Below are 27,095 nucleotides of genomic sequence, written 5' to 3'. Positions count from 1 at the left end.
GGCAGAGACCCTTGGAAGAATCTGAGGGAGGCTTCTGGGTGCTGGAGATGCTCTGTATCTTGACCTTGGTGCTGCTCGTGTGGGCCACCCTTGTGTGTGTGTGTGTGTGGAGTCTGAGCTGAACATTTAAGATCTGCGCACTTTACTGGATGTAGCTTAGACTTCGATAAAAAACCCAAAGGTCCCAGCGGGTACCCCAGGTGGCCAACTGCCCCCACTTCTGAACTTCATGTCCCGCCCCATGCTAATTTCCTCCTTGTACTGCTCTGAAGACATATTGATTTTCCTAACTGCTTACTCCTTGACCTTTGGAGAGGAGATCGATGTTCAACATACCCTGGACTGAACAGTGGAGGACATGGTACTCTCAGAAAGTACATCCTTGCTGAGCTCAGTGTCTCTGCGTCATTGTTGTCCTAACTTGACGGGGACTGGACGGGCTTTGTTTCCCCAAATCAGGTTTGCATCTGAATTATGGTTGTTCCTCAGAGTTTTGACTCATGTGATAATCAGCTTGTGAGACATTGAGGCTGCCTGAGTGAGATGTCGCTTTGTCTGTGACTTGAATAAAGGAAACAATCACTGTGTCCATTGTGCTTTTGAATGCTCTGTTTTCATATCTCGGAGCTGTTCATCATTGGGTGGGTTTCTCCCTAATTGAATTGAAATCTGCACACTGTCTTTGCCACAGCCTCATTGTGGGATGAATATGGGCCCCATTCCCTTTCCCTGGGCCCTCCTGAGAGCCGGGCTGCCACTCCCTGCCACGTGACTCAGGGCCACTCCTCTCTGTGCAGGTGGGAGACATGGATATGGACCCTCACAGCCCTCAGTATGTCCCCTCAGGCCTCCCAATTGTGCTGGTTGTCCAGACCCGGGTCCTGTGCCCACTCCTAGAGCCAGGACGTGGATGGCTCAGCTGTACTAAAGCCCGTGGCCAAAAGTAAGGAAGAGGGCTTCCCCAGGGGTGTGTGAGAAACACGCCTGTGACCGCCTTTATTCTCATGGCCCTATCACACTCACAACACTTCTGACAGCACATGTGGGGATTCTCCCCCACACCGAGAGATTCCCCACAACCACCTGGGTGTCCTACAATTCAATTCAGTTCTGACCTTGTCCCCCTGGAGTTAGTGCAAATGCCATGGACAAGACTGCCCCCACTTCCGACGCCGATCACAAGTCCCAGGGTGTCACCTGGGTCAGGGTTCCCATGACCCCCCTCCTTGGGTTTGATAATTTGCCAAAACAGCTCACAGGACTCGGTGAAAAACATTTACTGGCTTACTATAAAGGATATGATAAAGGACACAGATGACCAGCCAGGTGAAGAGATGTGTAGGGCAAGTACGTGGTAAGGGGTGTGGACCTTCCCCCTTCCCCAGCACACCTCCCTTCCAGCAGTTCTACGTGTTCACCAGCCCAGAGTCTCTCTGAACCCATACTTCCGGGTGTTTTATGGAACCATCATCGTGACTGATCATTAACTCAGTTTCTGGTCCTTCTCCCCTTCCTGGAGAATGAGGCGTGGGACCGAAAGTTCCAAGCTTCTAATCATGGCTTGGTCTTGTCCACTAAGTACTGCATTAGGACATAAGGCACTCCTGTCACCTGGGAAATTCCAAGGTATTCAGGAGCTCTGTGCCAGGAATTGGGAGTAGAGACCAATATATACAATTGTATTACTTCACCCCAGGAAACACCAGAGTGTGAGCACCCGAAGGAGAAACGTGTGCACAGGTGAGCCATGGGCGCCCACCACCCCATGAACCCACTGCAGCAGCAGGGGGCAAGGAGCTGTGAGCAGGCCAGTGTTTCAAGGTGAGGACACAAGTGCAGAACAGAAGATGTGGGGAGCCTGGGCCTGTCTTGGGGGTGATGACTGCATCCCAGCCCCCGCCCAGACTCCCTCTCACTGAGCTCCTTTGCCTTGACTCCACTCTTTTAGGCCAGCTCCAGCCCAAGCCTGGGGAAAGAGATTAGCAAGTGGCTGGCTTGGGCCAAGGCTGAGAGGGTTCATCTACTTCCTGGGTGGGGGTGGGGACCCCAGGAGGCTTGGTTGGAATACAAAGGAAGGCATTTTGGCATTTTAAGAATGTTGGCAATTTGCAAACCGCATAAAGTTTCCTTTTGTACACACAAAGGAAAACTTGTGGGGGGTGTGTGTGTGTGTGGTTCCAGAATCCTGGAACCCTGGGTTTCTAAAGCCCTGGGTGTTGCTGTGGGCACCCAGGGGTCCTGTTAAACCCAGCTATGCAGAGAAAGAATGGGCAGCACCAGCACTGGCTTCAGGCACCCGACTCCTCTCCCTCCCAACTTGGAGCCACAGTGGGCAGAAACCGTTCTCCGGAAAGTCTGTTCTTTGGGGTCAAAACATTTGGCCGGACCCCCTGAAGTGACACTCCAGGGATTGAAATTTCCCCTTGTTTTTGCCCAGAAATATCTGGCTTGGTCTTCGCCCACCCCTCTTCTCTCCCTCCCTGCCTGCCCGCCTGCCTTTCTGTTTTCTGCATTGGAACATTTCAGTCAGAGCTGGGCTCTGTGGTGGTGAAGGGAGCTGGCAGGAGACAGGACTCTGGGAGGGACATGGGACAATGCTCTGGCCACAGCCTCTCATCTGGCACTGACTCTGACTCATGTCAGGGGTGCACCTTCCCCTGGGGCCTCAGATTCCCTGCCCAAACAGTGAAGGAAACATGAGCTGCTCCTGAGAGCCTCCCTGGGTTTTCACTCTCCTTGTGTGACACCCTCCCCGCAACCGTCCTTACTCCCTATTCCTCCCTTGCACACTGCTCCAAAGCTAGTCTGAGGCTTTGACATGGGGAGTTTGGGAAACTAGGAGGGAGGCTGAGAGGGGTGGAAGGTGTGTGTGTGCACGTGTGTGCACAGGGCTCCCTCTCTGCTGGGATAAAGACTATCTTGTGGGGTCTGGCCCATGCCCCTCTGTGGTCTTGCCTGAACTACTCCCCCAGGGCCCTAAAGGAGCTCCTTCGGTGCCCCCCGTGCACCACAGGCTCCCTCAGTTTGGGCCCGGCTTGCCTGGAAAGGTACAAGAGTGGGGGGACAGGAAAGGGAAGGGTCAGGAGACCCCCCAGTGTCTGTCTCAAAGGCCTGGGTACGGGCACCAGTGGAGACAGGATTAGCTGGTTAGGGGAAGCCGGTGGAGTCAGTTTCAGACACAGGGGCTCTGAGGCCCCAGTGACCCCATTATCTTGCCATCATCCTCCATGAGCTAGGGGAAGTCACAAGGCCACCTTCAAAGAAAGGCATCTGCAGAACTCTGCCGAGAATGTGAGGGCTGTAGGTGAATGGTGAATGAGTGGTCCCCCTGCCCTCAAGCAGCCTGGACTCCAAGGCCAGCTTTGGTGGGCACAGGCCTACTCAGACACCTCGTGACAGGTGGAGGGTGGGAGCCACAGCAGAGGCTGCAGGTGCTCTGGGAGCGTGGATGGGACAGTCAATGCTGCCCTGGGACAACCAGGAAGGCTGCAGAGCAGAGGTGGCAGCAGCACTGGGGTCCACAGGGAGGCCCAAATTCACGGACAAAGGCAGATGCTGGGTTCAGAGTCGGCAAAGTCAGAGAAGAGAAGCCTGGGGTCTGGTTCTGTTGGGTTTGGTGACGCAGAATTCCTCCTGTGGCTCGTGGACCCAGCCCCAACATCTGAAATCCCGGCACAGGTCTCTGAACCTGCTCAGGGCTAAGGCAGAGCATACGCGTCGAGGGGGTGGGCCCCTTCGTGGGCTACCTCCCCTCGGACATGGGAGCCTGGGTGCAGAGACAGGCAGGAAGACAGCCCAGAGCATGCTGGTGCCAGGTGTGAAAAGCCCGACTCAGAGGCGGCCTCTCCCCTGCCCACAGCCCTCAGGAGGGTTACTTCCTGCAAGGCTGGGTCAGAGGCAGGCCAGCAGAAGTGGCTGCCTCAGTTTGCAAGAATGGCCTACGAGCTCCAGGATCCTGGCTGAGAACTGGGTCAGCCTTGCAGTCACTCCTAGTCGGCCCGGTAGCTGAGTCCAGCAGTGGCCCTGATGTCCCCTGCATCCTCTTTCTAGCTGAGTCCTCAAGAACAGGCTGAAGCAGGGGAGAGGCCCGGCCAGCTGAAATCCTCTGATGCCAGCCTGAATGATGTCCCCCTGCAAACTGGTCTTAACATCACATCTCCAGAAAGCTCTGCCTGGAAGGGGGAGGAACTTCCTGCCCCTGCTGATAGGGCAGAGGTCAGTGTTTGGGGGGAAGTGCTGGTCCCCAACCCTCCAGAAAGAGGCCAGGGCCAACAATTCTCATCCAGCACCTTGACTGGAGGCTCCAGAGGTGAGGTTCAATGACCATTTCATTATTATCCCTTCTGCCCTGCCTTCAACCCCATTTCTTATTTGATTCATTTATTTAACCAACAAATGTTCAGTGCCAGGGACAGGAGGGCAGTTAATAAAACGACCCAGAGTTCCAGTCCTAATGGAGATTACCATCTTTTCTGATAAAGTCATGACTTCCTTGAGGCTCAACCGAACACCACCTTCTCCAGGAAGCCCTCCCTGATCACACAGCTGTTCTGGGAGCTCTGGCTCCTGGCTTTGTCTATCCTTCTCTCAGGACTCAGGCCACATCCCCTTCAGACTCAGGATGGCCTTATGTAACCTGGCTCTGCCTTCCTGAGACTGATGCTGATAGATGGCTTACTGAGAGACGGCTCTCAGAAAGTGGCACGTGCTGTCACCACCAGCACCAGTACCACTGCCCCCACCATCATCAAGGAGGGATAAGATTCCTCCGGTCCTGTCAACCCCCTGCCTGACTCCCTGCTTCTGGCAATTGTGCCCAGTACCCATGCAGGTGGGCCCTATTTAAGAAGACTCAGCACCTAAAAATCCCAATAGTCAAAACTTCCAGGGAGGGGTCACTGGCTTACTGCCCGCAGAGGCCTCCCTCAGTATCCTCAGAGTCCTTCAGGAGCACCGCATCCCTGCCCAGGGGCAGGTCAAACTCTAAAGGGCCTGCCTGTCAGTCAGTCCCCAAATGCCATGAGGTCACTGCTGAGACTCCACTTTCCACCTGGAGCGACTTCTGTCAGGGCTGATGCCACAAGGGCGCTTCAGGCAATGCTGAGGTGGTGGGGGGCTCCAGTGCCCCTCATAGGCATGGGCCTGGTCCTCAGAACCTCCCCTGGCCCATCTCCATCTTCCAGGAGGAGGGGCAAGAGAGGCCCCTCCCCGGGCTGAACGATCAGCCTCTGGCAGGCACTCCGAGTCCACGCGAAGCTGGGAGGAAGGATTCCCAGGCAGTAGACGGGAGCACTTGGCTGGCAGGACAGCCGGTTCCCGTGCCCTTGCCAGGCCTTGTAAGCGAAGCCCCAGGAGAGAGGGAAGGCTGGGACGTAGGCCCAGCAGACCCAGTCCTGCAGCCAGACCTCAAGCTTCATTCTGGGGAAAGGGAACATTGTGAAGAGCAGAGGCATCGATTCAGCCTGAGGACTCCTGACCTCCTGCATGTGTGGGGGTGGAGTGGTAGCCAAGGGCGAGGGTCAGTTGTGTGGCCTTAGCTTGGGGCAACTCCAGAGCTTTTCAGGACCACACCTGTTGGGGAGGCAGGTGAGAGAACGCAGAACCCAGCAGCCTGGTGGACAGCAAGCCTCTTTTCAGAACAGCCTGGGGCGGGGGTGGCTGGAAGCAGGGCCTGGCCTGACCCTTGACCCAAGCCAGGCTGACAAGGTTGTCTCTGGAGGGGAGCAGACGTAAAAGAGTGAGAGATGGGGTCTCTTGAAGCATCCCCTTCTCTTCTTGGGCCCAGATCTTCTTTTCTGAGAGGCCCTGCTTCCTCCCAACACATTCCCCTTTGTGCTTTAGTGGCCAGGGGCACTGGTCATCACTCGACCTCACTGGCCCAGGGCAAAGTTCAGCCCATGGCATTTATTTAGCTTCCTGATGCACCATCTGCAGTCATCCAGAACATCCTGTAGAACAGGGGAGGGGCCGGCTCTTTAGGAAGAGATGGAGACAGCCAAGGCCAGCTGTCTGCCACCCACCACCACAGGCAGATGAGGCCTCAGTGGAACCTAGTTCCTTGTCTCAGGGATCCTAGGGGTCTGGGGGGCTGTACAGCCCCTCTCTCTGCCTCAGCCATCTGCACACAGCTGTCAGGGCAAGCTCTTGAAAGCTGAGAGCAGACGTGCTGCCCTGCTGAAGGTTCCAGTGGCTCTCGGCACATCCGAGCTGGTCCTGCCACCTCTCTGCCCTCAATCCAGCCATGCTGATCCAGAACACATGGACTCCTCTCCTCCTCAGGGCCTTTGCACTTGTCATTCCCTCTGACTGGAACACCATCTCCCCAGATGGCATTGCTGACACTCTCACCAATCACAGGGAGCTTGCCTCTGTGGCGTGCTGCCCTCCACCTGCCCACTATGTCATACCTCAGTCCCTGTCCCATCACAGCACATACTAGGACCTACAGCACCAGCTTCTGTGCCTGTCTCCTCCGCCAGAGGAGAAACCTTAAGAGTGGGGACCTTGTGTTACTCACAGCTGTGTCCTCAGCACCTGGCATGGCACAGAGCAATGAATCTGCATGAATGAAAGCCCTCCAAAGGTTGCTGGCCACTCGAGCCCTTGGGTCCTTACAGGCTGTACCTAACACCTTGGGGCTCAAGGAAGCAGCCACCCTCTCCCAGTCCTGGGTGGGGGGAGGTACAAGGAGAGCAGGTCTAAGGGTCCCAGGTTGAGGGACAAGGCACCACTTGCCCAGCCCTGGTGAGGAAGGCATGGACCTTGGTTACCTGCCCTGCATGCCTGGGTCTTGTGCTCTGTGCCCCCGTGTCAGGCACCTGTAGAGAAGGCTGGCAGTGCCCAGGATCCATTGCAGGCATCCTTCCTGTCCAAGTGAATGCTGCCCCTGCTGCTTCTACTCCCCTCTACCAGGCAAGGGAGGCTCCAGGAGAGTGCAGCTGTGATCGAGAGGCCAGTGGCTGGAGCTGGGCATTCCCCGCCCTAGCACCAGCTCTGGGGTGAAGAGATGGGGCTGCCTGGCCTGGCTGTGAGAGGGTATCTGATCTGTCTTTAGGAAGTTGTCTCTCATCCTGTGATGTGTCCTGCCTTGAGCCCTCCGCCCAGGCAGAACCAACCTGGACCAGTTTGTGTGGCTCAGGGAGACCAAGGGCTTGAAAACCAACACGTTCTCGGAAGTACCTCTGACCCTCTCCCACCTGCTCCCTCTGCCTGCACAGAAAGGCCATAGGCAGGCCCCGGTGCCTCACACTTTACCTCTTCTATCCTCCCTCACTGGGCTGGAGGCTTGCCGTCCCTGGGATCCAGCGACCTGCCAAATCAGAGGTGGCATTCTAACCAGACCCTCAGGATTCTATTTGCACGTGAGGATTTGAGAACTGGCAGAGGGCAATTCTTCACCTAGGGCCTGGAGCCCAGATAATGGGGTTGAGACCTCCGATCCTGGCCAGAGACCACTGTGCCATGAGGGCTAGGGGATGCTTTCCTTCCCCCAGAGTCACTACTTCTAGCTGACAGTGATCTTCCCCTCTTCTGCCACAGGGCAGAAGCAAATGCAGGAGACCATCAAAGGACCCATGACCCTATGGCCAGCTGCAGGCCAGGCATCAGGAGGCTGGCCTTCAAGCTCCAGTCCCAACACACTCGCTCTGAGCAAGGCCAGTCGCTGCACTTGGGGCTCTCCCACTCAGTGACACGACCCCCAGGAGCAGGCCAGGCAGGAGGCCACATGGGAGAGCTTTGAGCCTGGAAGGCCCAGGCAGAGCTGGACAAGTGGCTCCGTGTTTACTCGCTGTCCATCCACTTAGATGACTCACACCAAGTGAGCAGGGCTACAGGTGCTGGGCCATGGTTAGAGTACCCAGATGGATGGCGAGGTTTCCTTGGGAACCAGCCAAGAACACATCCACGTGGTGTGAATGTCTGACCCCACTATGCTGCCAGTGTTCCCAGGAACACCCAGCGTGGTACACAATTGTTGACATTTGCCACCAGCATGGTTTCAGCCCCTCACGAGCCATGTCTGAGCAAAATCCTCCTGAACTTTTTGACCACACAAGTCCATAAACGTTCTTTTTATTGTTAAATCAGTCTGGGTAGGGTTTCTGTCACTTGCAGTGAAGAGTCCTAACAGAAAACGCTGCCTTCCCCAGCCACAGGGAGAGAGGAGGGCTAGACTGAGAGGCATCAGACTCTTGGACAGCTGGACAGAGGTGAGATGGGGCCAGAGGCCTGGGCAGACTGCCCTGGACCCCCAGGAGTCAGGCTGCACCAAGCCTGGTGGGTACTCGGAGCATGGCTCTCTTGCCTGGCTCAAGGTGAGCCCACATGCCTGGCCTGACAAGGCCCAGCCACCCAGGCCGGTGGGCCTCAGCAAGGTGCACGGGCAGACCGTGGTTTCTAGGGCTCCCAGTCTTCCCTGGGGGTGTGCTTGTCCCAGGGCCAGGTGCTGTGGTGCACGTCCTCAGAGAACAGGGGACCTCACTCCAGTCCTACCTTCCCTCTGGTCCTGACAGGTACCCGGGGTTGTCTAGTTCAAGGGGTCATCTGGGGCTACAGCTCATAGGGCTGAGAAATAAATTTGTTCCCAAGAGGCCGAAGTGTTTGAGTTTGCTAACTGGAAAGAGAATTACCTGAAGTGGAGCAGAAGGCTGCCAACGTCCAGCCCAAAGGCACTGGGGGCCGAGAGAGAAAGAGCCATTCCCACTGCGCCTGCCACCCACGGGGCAGGGTCCTGGGGGCTGCTGGGCAGTCTGGGAACTCTGTTCTCTCAGGAGCACGGGCAATGGAGTCTGACTGGATGCAGAAGGGACCCGGGAGGCCCTCCCGCACAGCTGCAGATTCGGGTCAGCTGTGGAAGGACGACCAGGAGACGCCGGAGGCGTAGAACTCCACGTGGCTGGGCCAGTCGCCGTCCCCACTGCCCTCCTTGTCCTCGTCAGAGTCATCATCGTCCCCGCTGGATGCTCCGCAGATGGCCCCGGCCAGGTAGGCCGGCTGCCGGGGGGACCCCACGCTCTGCTCCTCCTCCTCCTCCTTCCGCTTCTGGGCGGCCAGCTCGCGGTAGCAGAGGCTGCAGACGCGCAGGGGCTTGGGCGACAGGCGCGGCAGGAGGAAGCGCTCTCGGGAGCACTCGGCACAGACCACGAAGCCGCACTTGCGGCAGTGGTGGCGCCGCGTGAGGGCCGAGAAGCGCGTCTGCGTGCAGCGCATGCAGATGTCTGTGGCCTTGTCGGGGATCCAGGGCGCCGCGTGCTCCGTGCTGGGCTGGCGGCCCGTGGCCAGCAGCTGCCGCCGCACGCACTCCTCGATGTGGCTGATCCACTCCTGGCGCTCCGTGGTGGAGGCGGCCGACACCACGAAGGACTTCTTGGCCGTCTTGATCATCCAGCGGTTCTTGGCCTGCAGGGTCTCGGGCAGCGGCTCCAGCGTCACCTCCTCCAGCGGAATGATATGCTGGCTGCGGTACTTGCGCTTGTTGAGCACGATGCTGCCGTACACCAGGATGTCATTGAAGAGGAAGAAGATGCGCGGTTTGGCCTTCTTGCGGCACTCCTTGGTCAGCACGCCCTCGCCCAGCAGCACCCGGCCTGGCAGGGCCAGGGGCTGCCCGGATGCCCCGAAGCAGCTCTCGACCGCGGCGATGCGCTGGCTGTTGATCTCCGTGTTGGCCAGGTAATCCACCATCTTCTCTGGCAGCCTGGCTGTGGGAGGAGCAGCAGGTGAGGGAGGCATCAGTTTGCCTGGCACAGCCGGGGGTAAGCAGGGAGCGGGAGGTCGGGGGGGGGGGGGGGGGGGGGAGTGGTGGTGGGACCACACTGCCCACCCCGCCAACTCACTGAACCCACCCACCCAGACAAGCCACTCATTACCCTACTGCGACCCAGAGGGCCTAGACAGCCACCCAACCAACCAAACTCGGTGTCCCAGAAGCCAACTCTTAGCTATGGAGAGATGAAGGGGGATTCCCCCGTGAGGGGCATGAGGAAGTCGGCTGGGGATGGGACGTGTGGCTGCACCAGGCTACCACTGTGGGCAGTAGGGGCTCGATTCCCTGGGGAGCCTTGGGATACAGGGTAGAACGCGTCTCAGTGCTGACTGCCCCGGTTGAGCCCCAACTCCCATCAGGGGCTTCCAGGGGCACCGAGGACCTGGCACGTTGGGCCTGCCCCAGGTGGAAGGGCACAGGTGCATGTACCAGGACACCAAGTGCCAGGCCATGGGGGTCTGCATACCTAACCCACCACTGACTCCCCCATCCATCAAGCCAAACCATCACAGACCTGCAACCCACTCACACAGCCTGTGAGCTCAGTGGTCACCACTGCCATCATCACAGGTACCATGTGCTGAGTGCTTTCTGCACGTCAAGCATGAACATCTTATTTAATCCTCACACCAATCCTAGGAGGTAGAATCCCGCATTGACAGGAGGGAAAGTGAGGCTCTGTGAGTAAGTAGGGGGCCCAGAGCTTGTACCCCGGGAGACAGTGCCTTCCTCCGTGGAGTATGAGGCCCACTCTGTCCTCCCCTGCCAAGCACAAAATGTCAGTGGCCCAGATCTCATGCAGGCCCCCTGTGCTCTGTCCACACGTATTCCCCTGATCCTCCAGACTCATGGCTTTGAAGACCACCCAAACACTACTGACTCCCCAGGTCAAGCCTCCGGTCCTGCTTTCTCTCTGAGCTGTGGGTGTCCACCTGCTCACGTGATTTCTCACCCGCTCATCTAAGAAAAGGTCCTCGAATTCAACATGCCCAACACAAACCCAGCTTTTTCCTCCAGCTTTTCTTCTTTTCCATAAACAGAACCATTCACCCAAATCTAGGACTCATCCTTGAATTTCCTCTTTCCTGTACCTCCAACATTCAGCCCATAAGCAAGCTCCGCCATTTTTCTCTCTCACACTGAGCCAGAGGCTGCCTGCTTCTCACTACACAGCTACCCCGTTGAATCTGCAGCAAGGCGCTATCATGCCTGCCTGAGATAGGCTCTCCCATGCTGGCTCCCTCCTGTGACTCCCTCCTGAGACCTCTCAGCTCTTATCTCCCTTCAGAAAGGGTCTCTGACAACCCCAGCTCAGGTAGCTTCTCCCCAGACCCAGGACAAGGTTGGCAAACTATGGCCTGAGGGCCAAGTCTGGCCCATGGCCTGTTTTTGTACATAAAGTTTTATTGGAACATGGTCACTCTCATTCATTTACAATTGTCTGTGGCTGCTTTCATTCTGCAAAGGCAGGGATGACTAGTGGTGACAGAGACTATAGGCCGTAAAGCCTAAAATATTTACTCTCTGGCCCTTTACAGAAAAAGTTTGCTGACCCTTTTTCGAAGATGTTACCCTGTTTTGGTTTTTTTTTACAGGACTTATTAGGACTTTATATTTTCTTGTCTATCTATCACTTGCTTATGTGTTTTCTATTTTCCTCACTCAGTTGTAAGCTGCATGAGAGTAGGAGCCTTTTCTTGTTTGCTACAGTATCCCCAGTGCTTGGAACAGTGCTAAGTGTTTTGTAAGTCGCTAGTGAAAGAAGGGACCTTTCCGAAGCTCCCAGACACCCACCGTGCATGAGTTAGCTCTTACTTCTGAAGAGGAAGCAGGTAACAGCTGATGTCACTGCCAGCACCATGTGTACAGGCACACACAGCATGACCCTGGCCAAGCTGATCACACATGTGGTATTTCTGGGTCACCACGGTGCAGTTCTGTATGTCAGACCACTTGTGGGAAGCTAGAGCAGGGCCCTGTATGGGGGTCGGACACACTGCACAAGAGGGGTGCTCGGCCCCCTGAGTCACATACCACGTGCCCCCTTCAGACCACAAGGCATCCTGAGAAGCGCTGCCCACACCACCTTACGAAAGAACAACTATTTTTAGGTTGCTAATCTTGGCTGTGTGTTGCAAACCTAGCTGATTATTGGTGACAGCCTGGGGCTCTCCTGCCAGGACTGATTACTGGGTCCCTGCTGTGGATAGCCTGGCAAAATTCCAGAGGCCACCCTCCAGCTCTTGGGCTGCATGCTGGGACCCTGGGATGGGCTGGATGATGGCTGCACCGGAAGAGCTCAGAGCTCAGTAGAAAGAGACCACCAAATGCAGTGAATGTAGTGCCTGCAGTAGAGACAAGAGAGATGTCTAGCAGCAGGGGAACAGCAGCAGGGGAAGAGGTCCAATAGCCAGGTCCACTCGTACAAGGGAATACTGTCAGCTGTAACTGTGACTCAGCCAATCTATGTGGGTCAACATCAAACGGTGAGTGGAAAAAGCAACCTGCTGACTGGTGTGTGACACTATATATGCAGACATCACACAGCATTTCAAAAGTGTTCAAGATCTAGATCTCTGAATAAAGAGGGACAGGATGGAACTTCACACTCATGAGGGTGGCTTCTATTTAAAAAAAAAAAAAGCCCCGAAACCCCAGGCAATAACAAGTGTTGGCAAGGATGCAGAGAAGTTGAAACCCTGGCACACTGTTGCTGGAAATATAAGTTGGTGGAGCACTAAGGAAAAGAGGATGGAGGTTCTTCGAGAAATTAAAAATAGAAATACCATATGATCCAGGAATCCCATTCCTGGGTGTATAGCAGAACAACTGAAAGCAGGGTCTCCAAGTGGTATTCACAATAGTCAAGAGGTAGAAGTGTCCATCGATGGGTGGACAAAATGTGCAACAGAAGACTGTTCTGCCACAGAAAGGAAGGAAATCCTGCTATAACATGGATGAACCTTGGAGACATTTATGCTCAGTGAAATAAGCCAGTCACAAATATACAGCATGGCTCCACTTACACGAGGCACTTCCAAGTAGTAAAATTCATAGAGACAGAAAGTAGAAAAGTGGTTGCCCAGAGTTGTTATTTAATGGGTGTAGAGTTTGTTTTGCAAGATGAAAAGAATCCTGGAGATGTTTCACAACAATGGAAATACACTTAATTCCACTGAACTGTACACTTAAAAATGTCGAGGTTTAAAAAAAAAAAAAAAAATGATAAACCCAAACCAAAGTCAGCAGAAAGTGGCCTGGGGAAGGGTGACCTGGATGTGACCAGGAATGGGGGGGATCAAGTCGGACTGCACCTTTATCTATGATATTTTCTTTCTTTTATTTAGAAAAAGCAGCAGCAATGTGATAAAATCACAATACCAGCCAGTTCTGAGAAGTGGGAAAATGAGCTTCTTTTTCTTTCTCTAAATGTAAGGTCCTCAAAAAGAAAAGAGGTCAGGACAGTGTCTGCTTCAGGAGCTCTGAGCTTACTGGCTGGGAGCTCTGGCCTGCAGCGCATGCAGTGGGTCACCAGGCGGGGCCTTCCCTGACCACACAGCGTCAGGGTCCAGGGACACAGGAGATGCCAGGAGCCCTGAGCAAAGAGTGCTACCTGTTTCCTCCAAGCACACCTGTGTGTCAGGCTGCCTGGCAGAACTGGATGAAAACCCAATCTTACCACCACAGACTGAGGCTTAACACGTTTGGCAGCTGAAGCAGACAGACTTTGTGCCGGGACAGAAGACAGCAGATGGCCCCCACCTGGCTCTGTGGGGTTTGGTGAGCTCTAAGGGGCCAGCCTGCCCAGGTCCCCACTCTGACCTGGTGCTACCCAGGTGGGAGGCATGGAGAAAGTGAAGGGCAGCACCCAGGGAGGGGAGAGGTTCAGGCAGGGGAGGGCCTACAACTCTGTCTCCTTGTCCCTTGTAGGGGCACCAGGATGCCCCATGCAAGACTCCCATACTGCTCGTCCCCAGCCGTTGATCTATAGACCCTCTCCAGGCCCTCGTGGCCCCTGTTCAGCTGCTGGCAGCAAAATGTGGCCCAGGAAGTGTGGGGGTGTTTGTGAAAGGAATTTGGGCCCTGAGCTGATCCCACACACTGACTGGGGCATCCAGAAGGCTCACATGCCCTTCTCCTCCATGAGCCTATAGTGGGTCCCAGGTTGGGTGAGGGGCTGGGCAGACAACATTCTCCTGGGGTTCTCTCCATATCTGCCCTCCCTTCCCACAACCATAATGTCACACCCTGGTTTGACAGGGCCTGGACATTTTTCTTGGTAAATATGGCAGCCCTTCACCCAAGCAGATGGGGAATCCTTCTTTTTACCGTTCTCACCAAAGAAGTAAATCTCTCTCCTTTAGGACAGGGGAGGGGAGAGCTGACCCCATTCCTCTTGGGACTAGCCTGCCTCTGGACAGCCTCTGGCACTGGGATAGTTAGTGCCTGTGCGGCCTCCGCTGTGGTACCCAGCACCCAGGGTGCTGACAGAGGGGGGACATTCCTGGAGGGTTGGTCAGTATCTGACAGCAAGGAAATTAATAGTCCTGGTTTTGTTGTTGTTGTTTGCTTGTTTGTTTGTTTGTTTGTTTGTTTTTGGAAGGTTTGGGAGGGTACCAGGCTCCTGGGCTGGCCCTCTTGAACACAAGTGATCCCACCACCTGAGCTGGGCTGAAGGTGCTCAGTGAGCACTGGGGTCTGGGGAACCATGCTCCAAGTGTTGCTGGATGGCCAGGGTTCTGTGCATGACGGACGAGGTGTCTGTCAAACCTACCTCAAGTCTGACCCATTGCCGGCTTTTCTAAATAAAAGTCATTGGAACATGACAACAGAGGCTGGTTGCAAAGCCTAAAATATTTACATTTGGCCCTTTATAGAAAAAGTTTGCAGACCCCGGATCTATACTACCCCATACTGTCAAATGCATAATACAACTCCTCCAGGGATGCACCTGACACGGGGCTGTGTCCTGAGGGAACTTGTTCTCTCCTCTCTTCCACTCAGAAACAGCCTTTGTGTTTTGAGAGAGATGTCTGGGGCCCCACCCTGGGAACCCTGGAAAACAGGACCTAGGAGGGACACCAGCTCCATCCTTCTGTTAGAGTTACAGTTGGGGACACTGCTTATAAGAGAGGGAGGAACCTGGCCAAGATCACAGAGAGGGGGAATAAGGATACTGGCCCCTTGGACTATCCTTTGGCTTCTGACTGGGGCCAGGCTGATTCATCACCAGCCCCTCTTCCCGCCAGCCCCAACCAGGCCCATTGGGCTTCCACACCTGCTTGATTTCACCTTCCAAATATTTACTATAAGTCTGACCATGTGCCAGACACAGTCCTACTGTGTTTTGCACCAGGTTACAGCAAGGAACTAGGGACAGGCCCTTCAGTAACAGACTTCCTGGTGGGGCAGCCAGACTAGTAAGTAAATCAACAGGTAATTTCTGACTATGAGTGCTAAGTGCCATGAAGAAAAAGACAGAGGATCTGCCTGGCACAGCAGGGGTGGGGGTGGGGGTGAGGCAAGGTCTGGTGAGGAAGTAACCTGGCACCAACCTTAATACTGTGAAAGAGTCAGTCATGCAAAGGCTAAGGAAAGAATGTTCTGGGCCTTGGGAATAGCTCAAGAATCTGACCCATGGAGGCTGTAGAGGAAGGAGAGAGAGGTAAGACGTAAGGTCAAAGGGACCAGCAGAGGCCAGTCCTGAAGGTCCAGAGGCCAAAATGAGGGTCTGAGTTTTTCTCCAAGTACACTGAGGAGAGTGCCATGATCCAAATGTCCTCTCCTTCCAGAGGGGGCCACCCCTCAGCCTTGTCCAGTCCTGTGCTTCCTCGAGGCCCTTCTCCATGAAAAAAATAGTAATAAGGAAAATAAACCAGAGGCACCATTAACTAAGAGCTTACAGCTCACCACGTACAACAGTAAGCACATTACAAGTATTATCTCACTTAATCCTCATAAAAGCCCCACTGGGGAAAGTATCACCTCCATCATCAAAATTACTGCCCAACGGCTCAGCTCCAAAAATAACTCTGAGCTGCCGAAGGCTGTTGTTGTTGACCGAAGACAGAACCAGAAATCCTGAAGTCCAGAGCGCAGGGCTCCTCTCCAAATGCCTGATCCCCTGTGTACACTCCAGCTCCAACCCAGGGATCCCTTGGGGTGGTGTAGGCAGGTCCCTTAAGCTCAGCTGGGCTGCCTCACCTCCTGTCTTGGGGCTGACGGGTGCAGGGACACAGGCTGAAGTTAGCGTCATCACTTGGCCAGCACAGACTCCAGTGGAAATTATGTGCCCAGGAACACCCCAGTACTAAGTGGAACCTGTGTGCCAAGAATGACCCCAGCAAGGATCGTCCCCTCCTTGCTGGCTTTTGACCCTCTGGGGTGAGATAACAGCTTTGCTCAAATTGCAAATGATATTTTCCTTGGACTGTGGAGATAAAGTTTCAGAGTGACTCTGAACCTTGGAACCTTTAGAACCTTCATTTTCACACCTGCAAAGAGGGCTGATGACACCACTCCCCTGCCTAACTCTTCCGTGTTCGGGGAGAGAGAGAGGGAAAGAGATTCCAGTTCATTCCAGGTTGGCACTATCTCTATGGGCCTGCCTCGGTGACTTCCTCTGTGAAATGGGAGATTAAGCCCAGCCATTTCCTTTGACAACTCCTGCCAAAAGTCACAAATTCCAACGCTTCGGGGTTCAGATTGTTCCTCAGTGAGAGGCCAGAGAGGACCTAGGCCACTTGGAAAACACTGCCACCGCCCCCACCCCCACCTCCCAGTCCACTGGGGCAGTTGTCTTGGTCCACTTGTGCAGACCCCGAAAACCGGGACCAAGGAGTGAGACCACGACGATGGCGTCAGGCCAGGTCTCTCAGAACCATCACGGGAAAACTGGCGTGCAGAGATCCCTGTCGCCCAGGGGGCAGATCCGGGGGCGCCTCCGGATCTCCTCCGCTCACCCGTCGTGCATTCCCGGGGATCTTGCTTTGACTGCCCAGCTCTCTTACCTGCGCTCACCCCTCTCTCCCTGGAGCCCCTGGAGGCTCCACCCCGCGTCCAGCACCCCCAACCAGCAGTAAGCGCCCTTCTCCGCGCCTCTGCTCGGGTCAGAGTCCGAGATGGCCCTGGCTGCGCTCCCGCCCAGAGCCCCGCAGCCACCTGGACAGGGCGGCCCGGGGAGACTGGAGACGGCGGGCACATTGCTCGCCTGCTCCGCGCGCCCCGGCCAGCCCGGGGGCACTTACCTCCTCCGTCTGGTCCCCGCGCGCCTGCACCCTGCCCAGCGCCCGTCTGCGAGCCCGCTCTCCCGCGCTGCTTTCCGCTCCGGGTCTGGGTGCCCCTGCCCCTCCTGTGGCCTGCGCTGCGGCCGGCCCACTCCAATCAGACACGCCCCCACCGCGGTTCCGCCAATCGGAGCCCGGGCGCGCGGGCGGGGGCGGAGCCTGGACGCCCCAAGCTCAGAGCCCAAGTGCGGAGGAAGTGTGCGCGGGCGGGGTGTCCCAAGTTAGAATCGGCCGGACCTGCATGAAATTACTTTTCGGAATCTCTCAGGGCTGGTTCTCCAGTCTAAATCCCCCAGTCTCCTGCCACCAGTTTCCCCTGCCGAACGCAACACCGCAGCTCCGCACCCTAGCTGCTCGCATCCCGCTGTGGACGCGTCTTCGCTGCGGGCCCCCGAACAATGGGAAGAGGAAGGGAGGCGGTGGAATTATTGTGCCGTGTGCTGCCTCTGGCTGGCTTCCCTGCTGCTAGCTGACACAGTCATCTGCTCTCAGCCACCGGAAATTAATAATCATAATATTAAAAATCAGCAGCATTTAATCTATTTTAAATTTTAAACTTTTTTTATAGTGGAAACTTGCAAACATACATTGATTGAGTCCAGCTTAATGGGATCCAGGTACTCACCACCCGCTCCAACATTTCCAGCAGGGACCTCCCCACCCAGACCATCGCGTGCCTTCTGGGACCCTGGACTGAAATTCCCAGCCTCACCACTCCAGGAGGTCCGTCTCAGACTTCCTCTGGTACCCTCCCTGCACTTCCATCTCACACTGGCTTCTTCCTGTTCCTCAAAACCCCAAGACTGTTCCCACCGCCAAGGCTGTTAGACCACTTCTGGGCCTTTGCGCTTCCCTTGCCTCCAGATCTTCCCATGGCTGCATTTTTGGCATTCAAGTCTCAGCTCAAACTGCCATGTCCTCAGAGGCTTCCCTGGCCACCCAGAGCAGCTTCCTGCCTCCACTCCATCACCCTCAACTACCTCACCCGGTTTTATTACTTTGTAAAGTATTTCTCCAGCCCGAAGGCATCTTATTAGATCACTTGTTTACGTGTTCATGGCTGGTCTCCCTCACCTAGGCTGAGCCTCATGGGCTGGACTATACTCCTCTCATTCATTCCTTTGTCTCCAGAGCTGAGATCAGAATTCAGCACTTAGTAGAAACACAGTAAATGTCTGTGGGTCAGATGCAGTTTGTCTTGCCAAATAGGGCAGACCCTGGGCACTTGGGAGAGGAGCTGGCTCAGGCCCATGCAGGATCTGCGGGCCAGGACGGAGGCAAGAGACAGCAGCAGGAGCCAGAGTGGATCTCTGCCTGGAGGCTGGAGCTCGGAGGCAGGAGCTGAGTGGCGGTGACCTGGTGACCTGCTCTCCTGGGTGGTGTGGGCGGAGCCTGTGAGGTGAGAATGTGCCTCTCCAAGCCCAAGAGGAGTGAGGCCAGGACTTGGACTAAGAAAGGAAGGGGATGAGGCAGGGGAGGAGAAGGGACGGAGAGGCCTGGAGAAAGAAGAGGGTGGAGGTGGTAGACAAGTGAGGGGGCCACCGATTGTGGCCTTGGAGAGCCCACATCCCCACCTCTATCACCTTCTCTGCTATTACCTCCTCAGCAAGGACAGTGTTTACTGAGCATCTGACAGAAGCTATGGCCTCATAAACGCACTTAAACATTATAAAATGCATTGCCAACATTTCATATTGAGAGATTTCATATAAAAATCAGGATTTTGACCTTCTAAATCAGAGGATTTGAAAACACTGGTCCCCCATCTCACTGTGGAACATGACCCCATTCACTACAGTCCCCACCTGTCTCTGTGGTTCCCCTCTTGCCCTACTTTACCCATTTATGTGCCTCCGGTTGAATAAGCACTTGAATTGATGAGTCCTGGCCTCCATACTGTACAGAGGAGGAGAAAGGCCCACCCACCAGAGGCTGACTTATAACCAGAGAGGTCGGTTGGGACTTTGAGACACTGGAAAATGCCATCCCAAATGTATGCACTGCTGGTTGCCAGGGGGTAGTGGTGCTGGAGGGGGACTTCGAGCAGAACCTTCAAGGCCAGGTTCCATGGGTGCTTCAGCACCAGGTCCCCCACATCCTAGCAAGAGGGGCCTCTTGGGGAAGATAGGCCCTGCCTGGCGTGAGGTAGCCATGGGAAGGGAGCTGGATAGCCTTTGAAGGCAGGGCTTTCTGGTTTGAGACAGCGCCCTGGCACCCGGCACTGCGCCTGGCATGGAGCACATGTCCAGGAAGGGACGCCTTTCCCTGGTTCTACAAAACCAGAGGGAGGAGGCACACCCTGTAGGTCCTGCGGCTGGGAGACCCCAGCTAGCCTTGCCACAGTGCTGGTCCAGGGCCCACTGGGGCCTCAGTCTCCTGGTCTGTCCTTCCTTCCAGCATTGACATTGTGTGGATTTGGGTGGAGCCCTGGGAAATCCCCTGGAGGTGGCACAGACTCTGACCAGCTAGTTGTCCACCCCTTCCCAACTGGGACCAGCTGTGGGTGGAGAGGACCTGGGTGGAGGGCTGTGCTCCTCCAAATACGAGGAAAAACTCGTGACTCAGGGAAAGGCAGAAGTTGACTCAGCCAAGCCACAAGCTGTGGAAAAAATGAGGTCTCCCTGAGGCTTTTTTGCTCCTCGGGTAAGAAGCCCTTTCTGAGGGAAAGCTGGCTTCCAGACTTCAGGAACCAGGCTTTCAGGAAACTGCCAAGGCTTATGATTTTCAAGTTAGCAGTTCCGGCAATCACCTCAGTGGAAAACACCAGGCATTTATCTTGGATCTTCTTCTCAAATTTGTCTAAGTGCCAAGCACTGTGTGCTAAATACTTCATATTATCTTATCTGTCCTTAGGCTGGACCTGTCATTCCCCACTTTGAGCCTAAGAAAGTGAGGCAGACACAAAGCATTTAGGGCAAAGTATCAAGACCAACAGAAATGTTGCAGCAAGAGAGGAAAGCAAATGGGGCTAAGTATTAACAGGTGAGGCCTCTAAGTCAGAGGTCGGCAGGCTTTTTCTGTACAGTCAAATAGTAAATATTTTAGTCTCTGTGAGCCAGGATCCCTGGCTGCCGTTCAGCTCTGCTGTTGCACAGTGAGAGCAGCCCTGGACGGTGCTCAGGCCCGTGGGCAAACTTGACCTAGGGACCCTAACGTTTGCTGTCCTATCAGGTTATGAAACATTATTCTCCTTTTGATTTTCTTTAAAAAAACTTTTTTAATGTTTATTTTTGAGAGAGAGAGTGCTAGCAAGCACAAGCTGGAGAGGGGCAGAGAGAGAGAGGGAGACAGAGGATCTGAAGCGGGTGCTGTGCTGAGAGTAGAGAGCCCATGTGGGGCTCGAACTCAAGAACTGGAGATCATGACCCGAGCTGAGGTGGATGCTCAAGCTACTGAGCCATGCAGGTGCCCTTCTCTTTTTGATTTTCTTTTTAGCTACTTAAAAATATAAAGCTCACAGGTCATGCAAAAACAGGCCACAGATTGGAGTTTGCTGACCCCTGACTTACAGATGTTCATCATACCTTTCTTCTTATGGTTTGAAAATATTCAAACCAGTGGGGCACCTGGGTGGCTCAGTCTGTTCAGCTCAGGTCATAATCTCACAGTTCGTGGGTTTGAGCCTCACATTGGGCTCTGGGCTGACAGCTGGGAACCTGGAGCCTGCTTAGGGTTCTGTGTCTCCCTCTCACTCTCCCTCTCTCTCTCTCTCTCTCAATCTCTGCCCCTCCCAACTTGTGCTCTCCTCCTGTCTCAAAAATAAAGAAAGAAACATTAAAAAAAAAAGAAAGAAAATATTCAAAACCAAAAGTTGAGAAAACAAGAAGAAAAAGGAAACAGTGGTTGTCCTACTTACAATGGGCAGGTCATGAACTCGACTTCAAATTGGTTTGATTCCCATGATTCTGCATGCTGCTTTCTTTATCACCCAAGGCAGAGTCTCAAAGCCGTGGAAATGTGGGACATTTGGGAAAGATTTCTATTTGAATGGTTATGGAGATTGATTTTAAAGGAGGTGATCTTGAGAGGTTTGGAAACTGATTTCACAAGAAAATCTCTCCAGATTGCTGGATTTAGGATTGCTGAAGTACTGGATTTGAAACCACAAAAGAGCGGTGGCTTCCTCTCCCCCACACCCCTGCCTCTGCAGCATCAATATTTATCCCTTTCTGTGTGTGTGTGTTTGCCCAGGTTTGACAAGTCTGCACGTCCTTATGTTTGCGGGCATTATTGTACCTGCTTCCCATCCTGCGTGTCCCCATGAGGCTCTGACCAGGCCAAAGGCGAAAATGAGAAAAATGAGAAGAGAAACATAATCCCTTGAAAAATGCTTCAGGTGGATAAAATAAACGCTGCATCTAAAGACAACATTCAGAATGATCTAGACACACCTAGTTTCTAGAATAGGGTAAAGCAAGAGGCCTCTGACAGCACTAGTTTGACAAAGTTACCTCTGGGTCATTTATTCATTCAGCAAACAGTCATTGGACACTGTGCCACTGCCAAGCAGTGGAGCCAGAGATGGACACAGCACTGCCTTTGCCCTTGGGAGACTCAGAGCTGAGCAGGGGGCAGACCTGTGAAAACATCTATCCATGAGGAGCGAGAACCGTTCACCCAGTGCAGAGGACAGAGGTCATTGCAGGTGAGAACTGTCGTAGTTGGATAACACAGCTTGGAGCACAGTTTTGGCACCAAAAAGTCAGCCTTTGGGGCCTGAAAGGCAAAGAACTCTTCATCTGCTGCATTTAAGGCAAGAATGGGAATTTTAGGGAAGGAACTTGCAAGCTAGAGAGAGACAAAGGCCCAGCATGTGGTGTGGGGGAGGGCCAGGGGAGGCTTTCCAGCTGAGAAATGGGGCTGGGGCAGCCAGGAAAGGCTTCAAAGGATGGGGATGGCTGATATTGCACTTGAATTACTTGCTGAGCTGCCTGAGATGCCCCACATTTTTGGCCATTCCCCTTTAAAGCTTCATGAAATCCATAACTTTGCTGCCGGGAATGCAAATCGTTATATCCAACTTGCATGGTGGGCAATGTGGCAACATCTATCACACTGAGAAAGGCACAGATCCTTTTGTCCAGCTGATCCACTCCCAGAAATTTATTCTTACACATTATTGTATGTTTGCAGAAGGATATATGCTCATATTTATTCATAGCAGCTTTGCTTATGGTGGGGAAATAATGGGCCGGCCCAAATATCCATCAACAGGGGGCTAGTTAAGTAAATTATGGCACATCCATACAATGGCAGGGCTTACCACAGGCAAAGGGAAGAAGGCAGGTCCGTATGTCCTGATGTGGAAGAATTTCCAAGATCTGTTGAGCAAAAAAAGTAAGGTGCAAAAAAGTGTGTGTGTGTGTGTGTGTATGTGTGTGTGTGTGTGTGTGTGTGAGACCTCCTGCGTGTGTGTGAAAATTATTGCTGGCAGAATTCACGAGAAACTGGTCAGAGTCGTTGTCTCTGGAAGGGCAAATGGGTGGCATGGACCCATGGGAGGGGGACTCACATTTTATACCCTCATTTGGTTCCCTCCCACATTGGAAAGATGCACCTGTGTAACCAGCAGATATTGTGGAAATGACAGTGTGTGACTTGCTCTCTTGGATCACTCGCTCTCCCTAGTCATGAGGATGGCCAAGCAGCCATGTGGAGAAGCCGTGCCATGAGAGACTGAGGCCCTCCTGCCAACACCAGCACCAGTTTGCCAGCCACGTGAGAGATTGTCCAGTCCCTGGGAAGCCCTGAGGTGGCTGCAGCCTAGAATGACACTTTAACTGCAACCTTCTGAATGACCTTGAGGCATAACCATCCAGGGAAGCCCCTCCCCAACTCCTGACCCGCAGAAACTACATGAGATACTAAACGTTTATTATTTCAAGCCACCCAATTTTGAGATAATTTGTTATGCAGCAACAGATCACTTATACATCTTTTTATTTCTTCTAGACTTTGTACCTTTTGCATTTGCACATATCCAAATAGTGGTGATCGATGATGATAATCATAATCATAACCTAGTACACACCATGGACTGTGCATGCAATAATTCAGGAATATTACCACTGGTGGATATGGGGTGAAGCGGTGGAAAGCAGTGCAGGGCAATGATCCCTGGACTAAGTAGGGCTCCCCATGAGTGGTCAAAGAAGAAGACGAGGAGCCTGACTTCCACGTGTGTGTGGGGGGGGGGTGGGGGGGGAGGGTGGTACCTGTGCAGGGCACGAACAGCCCTTAGGTGCAAAGGTTTCATACTAGCTGCCTGCAGGTTCACAGGCCCTTTCTGTTTGGTCAGCACACTGAATGTTAAAATCTGAATTTGATACCCACCAGAATTGCTAAAATTATAGACGGTGACGATGTCAAGTGTCGGCAAAGATATAGAGCAAGTATGTTCTGGAGGGAGTATAAATTGATATAACCACTTTGGAAAACCATCTGGCAGAGTCTACTGAGCTCAACATAGGCCGTCCCATGGCCTAGAAATGCTGCTTCTAAGTGTATATCCAAGAGAAATGAGGGCATGTGTCCACCAAAGTAAATGTGTAAGAATGTTAGAAAAAATGTTATTTATAATAGCAAATTAAACGAAGCCAAGGAGGGGTTCATTGAAACCTCTGATCTCTAACCAATCAGCCAGGAGCACAGGGGACAGCCTGTACTTGTGCCTGATGTCTGCAGTGGGAGGGGTGGTCTTGCGGGACTGAGCTCTCACACTGTGGGATCTGATGCTGAGAGGTCATGGTGGACTGCTTTTCTCAATTCACTCCTTCCATGCCAAGGCCCTACTTCCTGTGGGCTGTTCCCAGCCAATGTCTGTGTGTGCAGGGTGCTCGTACTGGTCCGTGCCTGTGAGATGTGGGACCCTGGGCAATGTCTTAGTTGGGGCTGACATAATGGGTTATAGACAGGGGAGCTTAAACAGTAAAAATTGATTTCTGACCCTCCTGGAGGCTGGAAGTCTGAGATTGGGCACCAGCACAGTTAGCCTCTGGTGAGGCTTCTAAGTTGTAGACAGTCTTTTCCTTGTGTCCTCACACGAGAGAGAGAGAAAGCTCGCTCGCTTTCTGGCCTCTTCTCATAAGGGCCGGAAGCCCATTCCTGAGGGCCCCGCCCTTGTGGCCTGTGTACCTCCCGGAGGGCCAAATCCCATCCCACTGGGATTAGGTGGCCACATAGGAATTTTAGAGGGGACACACTCATTTCCCCACAGGCGGCCTTGGCTCAGAGATTCCCCACTGGCCTGGCCCACGCTCTCCTGGAACTGCTCTGCGGTTTGACACTCTCTACCTAGCTCTTCCCACTCCCTCTCTTTCCAGGTGTCCTAGGGCAGAGTAGCCCACAGGCTCTCCCCACCTTTTCTGGAAACCTCTTCTTTATCCTTCACCGGTCTTCTCTCTAGTTCATGTGCTTGCATGTCTGCTCTTGCCCCCCTGTCTGCTTCCTGGAAGGATGTACGGGTGGTACTCCCAGCACCTGAGACCCCAGCCTCCAGAGGTCCTGCCTCTGCTCTGCCCTCCCTTTACCCCCTGTTTCCCAAACCCTCAGCTCTCTCCTCCTTTCCTGCTGAGGTGACTGAAGAGCTTTGATTCATCCACTCTTCACATCTTAGGGAAGTTTTCTATTTCTTGTTTTAATTAAAAACTAAGAAAAAAATATTTTTTAGTTTTTAATTAATTTATTTCTTAATGTTTATTTTTGAGAGAGAGAGAGAGAGAGAGGCAGAAAGAGAGGGAGACACAGAATCCGAATCAGGCTCCAGGCTCTGAGCTGTCAGCCTAGAGCCCAATGCAGGGCTTGAGCCCACGAGCCGTGAGATCATGACCTGAGCTGAAGTTGGACACTCAACCAACTGAGCCACCCAGGTGCCTCTTTATTTATTTACTTTTTAATTTTAATATTATTTTTAATTGAGATATTGTTGACATTGAACATTAGTTTAATTTCAGGTATACAATAGAGTGATTCCATATTTGTATATATTGTGATCGCCACAATAAGTCCTGCTTGTTTATTTTTGCTTTTGTTGCCTTTGCTTTTCGTGTCAGAAACAAAAAATCATCAGTAAGACCGATGTCAAGGAACTTAGCGCCTGTGTCCTTCTAGGACTTTGGTGGTTTTAGGTCTCATGTTCAAGTCCTTAAGGCATTTTGAGTTAATTTTTATACATAGTGTAAGGTAGTGGTCCAGCTTCATTCTTTTGCATGTGGCTGTCTGGTTTGCCTACGTCATTTATTAAAGAGACTGTCTTTTCCTCGTTGCATGTTCGCAGCTCCTTTGTTGTAAATTAATTGGTCATATACGTGTGGGTTTATTGCTGCACTCTCGATTCTGTTCCACCTACCTATGTGTCTGTTTTTATGCCAATACCATACTCCTTTGATGACTATAGTTTTGTATAGTTTGTGATGCGGGAGTGTGATGCCCAGGCTTTGTTCTTCTTTCTCGAGATTGCGTTGGCCAATGGAAGTTTTCTTGAAACAGAAAACTCATCATCTCTTCCATGATGCATTCTACTCCTGTTTCTTGAGACAAACTTCAGCAGCATCTTCAAAAATGCTTCATCAAACCTCCCTGCTTAGACTCCATAAAGAGGATGAGGAAGGACAGTGTTTTTAACAAATGGTGCTGGAATAACTAGATGTCCATATGTAAAAAAATGAACCTCCAGGTAGATCTCATGTTTTATACAAAAATGTACTAATGATGGATTGGTGACCTAAATGTAAGACGTCCAAGTATAATAGTTTTAGAAGAAAACATTGGGAAAAACCTTTGGGCTTGGGTCAAGCAAAGAGTCCTTAGATAGACACCAAAAGCATGATCCAGAAAGGAAAAAAAAGGAAAAATTGGACTTTATCAAAATTAAGCTTTTGTTCTGTGAGATACACTTTTAAAAGAAAAAGAAAAGCCACAGGCTAGGGGCATATATTTGCAAATCACATACCTGACAAACAGATATTTATTCAGAATATGTAAAGAATTCCCAAAACTGAACAAAAAGGAAATAAACTGTTCAATTTAAAAATGGTCAAAATATTCCAGTAGGTGATTTACCAAAGAAGATATATGGATGGCAAGTAAGCACGTAGGAAACGATCAGTATCATTAGACATTAGGGAAATGCAAATTAAAATTATAATGAGATACCACTGCACACCTATTTGAATGGCTATAGAAACCAAACCAAAACAAAAAGTGATAATACCAGGTGCTGGTGAGGATGTAGATCAACTGAGACTCTCACACACTGCAAAATGGTACAACCATTTGAGAAATGGTTGGACAATGTCTGAAGAAGCTGAACATACTCTCACCATATGGCTCAGAAACCTCACTTGTACTTACTCAGGGGAAATAAAGACTTTTGTTCACACCAAACCTGTTCACAAATGCATATAACAGCTTTATTCATAAAAACCAAAAATTGGAAACGGTCCAAATGTCCTTCAAGCGCTGAATGGATGAACAAAGTGCGGTATATTCATACAGCGAAATGAAAAGGAACTCAGTCCTAATAAGGAACAAACCACTACAGACCCAGTAACAAGGATGGAGCTCAAATGCGTTAAGTTAGAAGAATCCCAGACTCAGAAGTTCCATACTGCATGTTCCAATTTAAATGGCATTCTGAAAAGGCGAAACTGTAAGATGGAAAACATACCAGCATCGTTTCAGGTCAAGTGTGGGGTTACTACACAGGAGCAAAATGAGGGTAATTTTGGGGTGATGGAAATGCTGGTGTATTCTGCTCGTGCTAATGGTTCCACAGCACACATTCGCCAAAACACGTGGAACTGTACACTAAAAGAATGTGGATTTTACAAGTGAAAACAAATACATAGTTACATAGTCTGTAATTTAGAATTTCCTAGCACGTAGAGTATTTCCTACATTTGTTCTCCACATGGTTGCCAATTACACTGGAATTTCTGTGTGTTTCAAAAGCTTAATGTATTAGATTTAAGATAAATGGCAAAGTCTGGGAGTTGGGGTTTGGTCGCCATCTAGGTAGGAAAGAAAATCATGCTGAATAGACA

The 27,095-nt window shown here is 52.4% G+C and overlaps 1 protein-coding gene across 5 annotated transcripts in view; it reads right to left on the bottom strand.

Moving 5' to 3' along the window:
- The window catches only part of PLEKHF1 (pleckstrin homology and FYVE domain containing 1), a 38,434-nt gene that overhangs the window by 8,767 nt on the left and 2,572 nt on the right, over positions 1 to 27,095 (bottom strand). Inside the window, exons 1-2 of one of the 5 annotated variants that reach the window (XR_003415771.2) lie at positions 17,014 to 17,167; positions 8,631 to 9,701 (exon numbers count right to left, since the gene is read on the bottom strand). Coding sequence is in view for 4 of the 5 variants with exons in the window: in XM_027044538.2 (XP_026900339.1) it covers positions 8,845 to 9,684 (840 nt within the window). In the remaining variant the exon portion in view is untranslated. Of the gene's footprint in view, positions 1 to 8,057; positions 9,702 to 17,013; positions 17,168 to 17,289; positions 17,312 to 17,677; positions 17,905 to 27,095 lie in introns of those variants that run through there. The other 4 variants (XM_027044538.2, XM_027044537.2, XM_027044535.2 and 1 more) reach the window with 4 other exon arrangements.

The sequence above is a fragment of the Acinonyx jubatus genome, chromosome E2, assembly GCF_027475565.1.
Source record: "Acinonyx jubatus isolate Ajub_Pintada_27869175 chromosome E2, VMU_Ajub_asm_v1.0, whole genome shotgun sequence".
In the NCBI taxonomy this organism is placed as follows: Eukaryota; Metazoa; Chordata; class Mammalia; order Carnivora; family Felidae; genus Acinonyx; species Acinonyx jubatus.
This window is presented reverse-complemented; position numbering and strand designations above follow the sequence as displayed.